This window comes from Oryctolagus cuniculus, chromosome 2 (genome assembly GCF_051225735.1).
Source record: "Oryctolagus cuniculus isolate XC-2025 breed Fujian yellow rabbit chromosome 2, ASM5122573v1, whole genome shotgun sequence".
Taxonomy (NCBI): Eukaryota; Metazoa; Chordata; class Mammalia; order Lagomorpha; family Leporidae; genus Oryctolagus; species Oryctolagus cuniculus.
The window spans coordinates 80490733-80497426 of NC_142868.1; the positions used below are offsets into that span (position 1 = coordinate 80490733).

General features: G+C 53.7%; 1 protein-coding gene across 1 annotated transcript; it reads left to right on the top strand.

Annotated features, from left to right (window-relative positions):
• Positions 1 to 3247: 3247 nt before the first annotated feature.
• On the top strand, positions 3248 to 6105 carry CLDN23 (claudin 23). The gene has a single exon (XM_008274065.5). It carries the CDS (start codon positions 4365 to 4367, stop codon positions 5259 to 5261), a length of 897 nt encoding a protein of 298 aa, XP_008272287.2. The 5' UTR covers positions 3248 to 4364; the 3' UTR covers positions 5262 to 6105.
• Positions 6106 to 6694: the final 589 nt, after the last annotated feature.

Consider the following 6694-nt stretch of genomic DNA (forward strand, 5'->3'; position numbering starts at 1 on the left):
GCCTGGCGGCTGGGGTCAGGTGAAGAGCAATCTTCTGAATTATCTCTGGAGAGTCTTTTTTTCCAGCCTGGGGCAGCACTTTTATAGGTCAAGTTTTACTGGGCTGACCAGACTCAAACACCTGTTCCTGCAGTTAAAACCATTTTGCTAGATGCCTGGCTAGTCTGTCTAGCCAATCCACAAACCTCGATTAGCAATGACTTCACTTTGAGCCAAAGAGCCTCACTTGTGCACACATATTGTGTTAATTTCTCAAAGTTGCAGGCACTGGTGAAGACAAAGATGGCTGAAGCCCTTAGATGCTGCCGCTGCCTTTAAAATGTCAGCTAATCACCTGGGGTGGGGGGCGGGGGGAGGAGCTGGGCCCAATCTGAGCAGCCAGCTCTTGCTAGGGTCAAGATGAAAACAAGCACATTCTTCTATATCACAATGCCCGTGGCAGGAAGCAACTGATGGAGGCGGGTGTCAAGGGGCAGTGAGAAGAATTCACCAGAGCAGTGGAACAGAGAGAAGGAGCAGAGGGCGGTTTATTAAAATACACAGCAAATGGCCAGCGCTGCGGCTCATTTGGCTAATCTTTCGCCTGTGACGCCAGCACCCCAGGTTGGGGCGCCGGATTCTGTCCCGGTTGCTCTTCTTCTAGTTCAGCTCTCTGCTGTGGCCCAGGAGGGCAGTGGGGGATGGTCCAAGTGCTTGGGCCCTGCACCCGCATGGGAGACCAGGAGGAAGCACCTGGCTCCTGGCTTCGGCTAGGCACAGTGCCGGCCATGGTGGCCATTTGGGGGGTGAACCAACGGAAGGAAGACCTTTCTCTCTGTCTCTCTCTGTCTAACTCTGCCTGTCCACAGGAAAAAAAAAAATACACAGCAAGGAGGCAGTGGGCAGGTGCGCAGATATTAGCTGAGAACGGGGCTTAGAACGGGGAGGTACATGTCGGAGGGAGAGTGCTGCTGGCCACGGGCTTTTCATCACTAGTGATTTCCTTATTGCTGGGCAGTTTCACTAGGGCTTCCTCGTTGCCAGGGGCCTGGGTGACCTCTGCATTGCTCACGCTGCTGTGTCTTGAAGTAAACCACAGTCAGCACAACCTACCCACTGAAAGGGACTCCCCTCTTCTCCATCCCCTCTGAAGATGCCTGGGAAAATCCAAGGAAAGCATCCCCACACTCAGTCTTTCCTCCAACATAAAGATTTTTAAGAAAATGAAAAGTACTTAGAACAAAAAGAAATCAGATTCTACAAAAATCCACTTAAAACAAAGGTAATCAGGGAAATTGGAACACTTGTGGACGGCTGACAGGAGCATAATATAGGGCCAGTACCACGAGAAACAGTGAGACAGTAAGATCACCTTATGGTCCAGCAACTCCACTTCTGGGCATACACACAAAAGAACCGAAAACAAGGGTTCAAAGAAATGAGTGGCACCTGCCCTGCTCTCTGCCTGGTATGGACCAACTTAGCTTCTAGACTGCCTTCTCCCCTAATTAAAGGCCTCACTTCCCTGTGCATCTCTCTCGCCGAATAAAATGCTTAAAAACTTAAGAAAAGGCCGGCACTGCGGCTCAATAGGCTAATCCTCCACCTAGCGGTGCCGGCACACTGGGTTCTAGTCCCGGTCGGGGCACCGGATTCTGTCCCGGTTGCCCCTCTTCCAGGCCAGCTCTCTGCTATGGCCAGGGAGTGCAGTGGAGGATGGCCCAAGTGCTTGGGCTCTGCACCCCATGGGAGACCAGGAGAAGCACCTGGCTCCTGCTTTCAGATCAGCGCAGTGTGCTGGCCGCAGCACACCAGCCATGGCGGCCATTGGAGGGTGAACCAACGGCAAAAGGAAGACCTTTCTCTCTGTCTCTCTCTCTCTCTCACTATCCACTCTGCCTGTCCAAAAAAAAAAAAAAAACAACTTAAGACAATAAAAAGAAATATGAGTTCGTTATAGGAGCTGTTATTATTGTTGTTATTCCAGGCTCTTTCCCGTGCGTGAGATAAGAATTCAAAACAGAGGCATCCGTAGAGCACAAAGATGACAGCAGGATTTATTTAAGTGAGAGAATGAGGATACATTCAGGAGTGAGTGTGGGCCAACCCATGAGAAGAACTCCTCATAAGAGGCGGAGAGAGAAAGGAAGCACTTTTCCTAAGGAGACAGAAGGAGAGAGGGCTGGAAAAGGACTACCCCCAGGCCCAGGGACCATTTATGGGTAGGAGGGATGCCCTAATTGAATCTACAAAGTCGGTTTGGAGTATGTGAGGTCTTCTTGCAGATGTCATGGCAGCCCTCCATGGAACTGTGTGTACACATGTTCATCACGGAGTCCCCTCTGCCCCCCATCCCCCCCCCCCCCCCGCTGGAGGAGACTCAGTTGCATCATGGGAAAACCCATGTGAACAACTGGCATGTAAGGGGGTGGAGTTAAGGTGCAGGGTTAGAAACAGAAATGGTGGGGAGGGGGCCTTCCAGCTCATTTCTCCCTAACTACCTGCCTGTTTGGGGCCCCAGATCACATTGACAATCAGTGGCATTATTCACAGTTGCCAAAAAATGGAAGCCACCCAAGTACCTATGGAGATGAATGGATAAAGAAAACCGGGTGCGGACAAACAATGAACTACTATTCGGCTACACAAAGGAACTCCTGACACAGTCTACAGCGTGGATGAACCTGGAGGACATTGGGCTACGTGAAATTCCCCAGTCACAATAGGACAAACACTCTAAGATTTCAGTTATATGGAGTACGAAGAGTGGACCGATTCAGAGACAGAAGGTAGAATTGCCAGGGGTGAGGGTGGGTGGGTAACTGTTTAATGGGACTGTTTCACTTTGGGAAGATGGAAACCAATCTGGAGACGGAGGGTGATGATGGCTGTACAATACGAATTTACCCAATGCCAATGAGCTAAAACTGGTTAAGGCAGGACATTTTATGTCATGCGTATATGACTGCAATTTTTAATTTAAATTTTTTAAATGAAAACAAAATAGTGAAGCTCTCTCTGGTGTTATCCATTCTTGAATGTTCAAAGTTGTTTAAAACCCATGCCCAATTAACTTTGATTTTTAGAAGTCATTTTAATTTTAACCAATTATAAAGGTAACACATTCCCATTGTAAGAAATGTGAAAAATACATAGACATGTTTTTAAAGGATAATTTTTAGAAAAAAGCAAAAATCATGAATCTCACACAAATTTTTAAAGGAACAGGTACTAAAGATTTTATTTAACCAGTAATTAAAGAGGAAATCAATATGGTTAAAACCAGTTCAAAGGAGATGACAAAGCACACATACACGAGAGTACTCAAAAAGGTTGTGGGAATTCGATTAAAAGAGGAGTTCATTGGCTTAAACAGTGTGACATCCATACACACTACCATACAAACAGGGATGCCCAAATGCATGTATAGATCAATGCTGAACTGGTCAATATCGATTGCCCCATAGTCTCCTGCATTCCACCCCAAAACACTCATTTCCACTTCCAGGGACAACAATATTTGCAACGCCACAGGCCTTCGCCATTCGGACAGTTGTAAACTAGCCCAGAGATAATGAAAAGCCACAGACCTCCCACAGCGAGATACACCTGCTCGGTGCGCTCGGGACGCCCAGGAAACTCCTCCCTGCCGTCCTGCCCAAGTCTTTCGCGAAGTCGAAAAAGGAAGCAAAATCTCTTTTAACCTCTCAACCCAGAAGTACGCGTCTCTGATTCCTTTGAGTCAACCTCAATCCGCAACGCGGCGCCTTTATTAAGCAAACAAAGCGAGGGTTAGTAAAATCCTCAGCAGGTGCAACAATTCGGGACGCGACGCTGGACTCCGCGGGCCTTCGGCGCACACCTGCCGGGCACATCTCCCGCGTCCGGGAGCAGCAAAGCCAGGCAGCGCAAAGCTAGGCAGGCAAGGGCGCAACAAAAACTTTCGGAACCGAGCTCCGCCGGGAAGCCGAGAAGCTGCGGACCCACCTGGGGGCGGGCGTGGCGGTCCGGGGCGGCGCCGCCTCTCTCCTCCTCCGCCCTCGGCGGGTAGGGTCTTAGACGAGGACCCAGGGGCGGGGCAACCTTTGCTCGGTCCTGGGGCCGACCCGGAGCCCGAGTTCGCCGTGCGCCTGGTGGCCTCGCCGTTTCCTGCGCGACCTCGCGCCCCTCCCACCCTGGCCGATCGCACCTGGGCCCGCGGTTTCGGTCAGACCCGCCCGCGAGCTGGTTTCGATTAGGGCCAGCGGGAGGGCGGAGCGGCTGGGACGCCGGGAGAGGAGCAGGTGCGGCGTGGAGACGGTCCCGCTCCCCTAGAGCCGGAGCCGCCTGGAGCCAGCAGCGCGTCGGAGCCCGGAGCGCGTCGGCGGCGAACCCAGGCGCCCAGGATGCGGACGCCGGTGGTGATGACGCTGGGCATGGTGCTGGCGCCCTGCGCGCTGCTGCTCAACCTGACCAGCACGCTGGCACCCGGCTGGCGGCTGGTGAAGGGCTTCCTGGACCAGCCGGTGGACGTGGTGCAGTTCCAGGGCCTGTGGGACTTGTGCCGCGAGCAGAGCAGCCGCGAGCGCGAGTGCGGCCAGCCCGACGAGTGGGGCTACTTCGCCGCCCAGCCGGTGCTCGTGGCCCGGGGTCTCATGGTCACGTCGCTGGCCACCACGGCCCTGGGGCTGCTGCTGGCCACGCTGGGCGTGCGGTGCTGGCGGGACGAGCCCCACTTCGCGCTGGCCGGCCTCTCGGGCATCGTATTCTTCGCCGCCGGCCTCTTCAGCCTCATCCCGGTCTCCTGGTACAACCACTTCTTGGCGGACCGCGCCGTCCTGCCCGCCCCGGCCAGCCCGGTCACGGTGCAGGTCAGCTACAGCCTGGTGCTGGGATACCTGGGCAGCTGCCTGCTGCTGCTGGGGGGCTTCTCGCTGGCGCTCAGCTTGGCGCCCTGGTGCGAGGAGCGCTGCCAGGGCTGCCGCAAGGCGCCTCCCGCCGGCCCGCGCCGCGGTAGCATCAGCACCGTCTACGTGGACTGGCCCGAGCCCGCACTCACGCCCGCCATCAAGTACTACAGCGAAGGCCAGCACCGGCCGCCGCCGGCCGCTCAGCAGCAGCACGGCGCGGCGGCCAAGCCCAGGGTCGGCTTCCCCATGCCGAAGCCGCGGCTGCAGACCTGCTACACCAACCCGGTGGACGTGCTGGACAGCGAGAGCCACAAGGCAGCCGACTCCCAGGGCGCCTCGTCGCGCAGCACCCGGCCCTGCCACAGCTCGCTGCCCTGTGACTCCGACCTGTAGTCGCCGGCTTTGCCCGGGCCCTGGTCTCCACTGGCCCCTGAGGGTCGCCGAGGCCTCGCCGGCGCCGTCCAGCCCTCAACTTGCGAGCTACGGTGCCCGCCGGCGGCAGGAACCCCGAGACCTTCCCGTAAATGGGGGCAGGGGCGAGGGGTTCCCTTCCTGTGGCCCAACTGGACTCTGGAGGCCCAGTGCAGCTCGGGTTGGGTGGTTTTGTTTCTGTAGTTTGGAGTTTTCTTCTCCAGAGGGGTCCGACCTTTTTATGGAGTGACAGGGCTTTATTTTAATTTATTTTATTTTATTTTGCGGAAGGAGCTATGGAATGGGTGACGTTGCATCGTGTTGACCAGGCACGATACCAACACGAAGTTGAAACTAGCGGGTAGAGGCTCAAAAACGAGATAACGGCTTGAAACAACAATATTCTCAGCACCGATGAATCTTGCGTCATATCATGAATTGCATTTTTTTTCCTGCTGAGTAATTTTCAGGAGTCAGCCTATTTCTGGCTGTGTTTGAAGGAAGCTCTCAAAATAAACGTGGAAGCATGCAAATACTGGCATGATTAATGGCTTTTACAGAGTGAAATAACCTGTTAAACAGAAAGCTCCGTTCCTTAGGGCGTAAAATAGGACGTATCTTTTGTATCACTTCTTTTTGATGTGAACCTTGAGGTGACTCAAGAGTTTGGGCTCCAGGAGCCGGAGGGGTGCCTTGGTCATAGACAACAGCCACTGTGATTTACTCAAAGCAGAACCTATTCATTATGTTCGCTTAAAGGACATCTGGGTGTATCTTTTATTTATAAATAAATTTTCAAGCAGCCTTTTCAAAATACCCACAAAAAGCGTCTTTGTCTCCGGCGTTTAAGCTCCCATTACTAACAGTGTTGGGGTTGCTCAGGCCCTGTGTCTGAAATCTAACACGCAGATCTTTGCACCTCTTAGAGTTAAAAGAAGAGAGGAAGAGGCCCCACCCCCACCCCGCTGAAAGCTGGGAGTCCTTGTTTTTAGCTTTCTACGAAGCCAAGTCCATTGTTGAGAAAACCAGCAGTCTCAGTTTTCCACTGGAGATAGAGTCGCAGCCTTTCCCCCTTCCAGCAGTGGTACTTGAAATCCCGGGGAGGCAGCCGTGTGTCACCGGAGGAGAGCTGGCTTTAACTCCGAATGGTTGGTTGGGTTTGGAGTGCCTTGCACTGAGCTGCATCGCTTCTCTGGAACCCAGAGGTGGGAGCATTCAGTTCGGTACGCAGTTATTGGGGAACCATGGTGGGGGAACCTGTGGCCCCTGCTGTGTGTGGGCGGTGGAGCTGATCTTGGAGACTCCCTCTCCTTGGCCTTCTGTACTGAGATCAGCGGCTTCTGTGTTTTGGAAGCCAAACTGTGCTGCGTAGGTGGATCACTACGTTGGGATCTTTCTCAAATGCAGATTCTGAT

Bases quoted from the DNA above. Each gene is read 5' to 3' on its own strand.
- CLDN23 (XM_008274065.5), top strand. From the start codon at position 4,365: ATGCGGACGCCGGTGGTGATGACGCTGGGCATGGTGCTGGCGCCCTGC.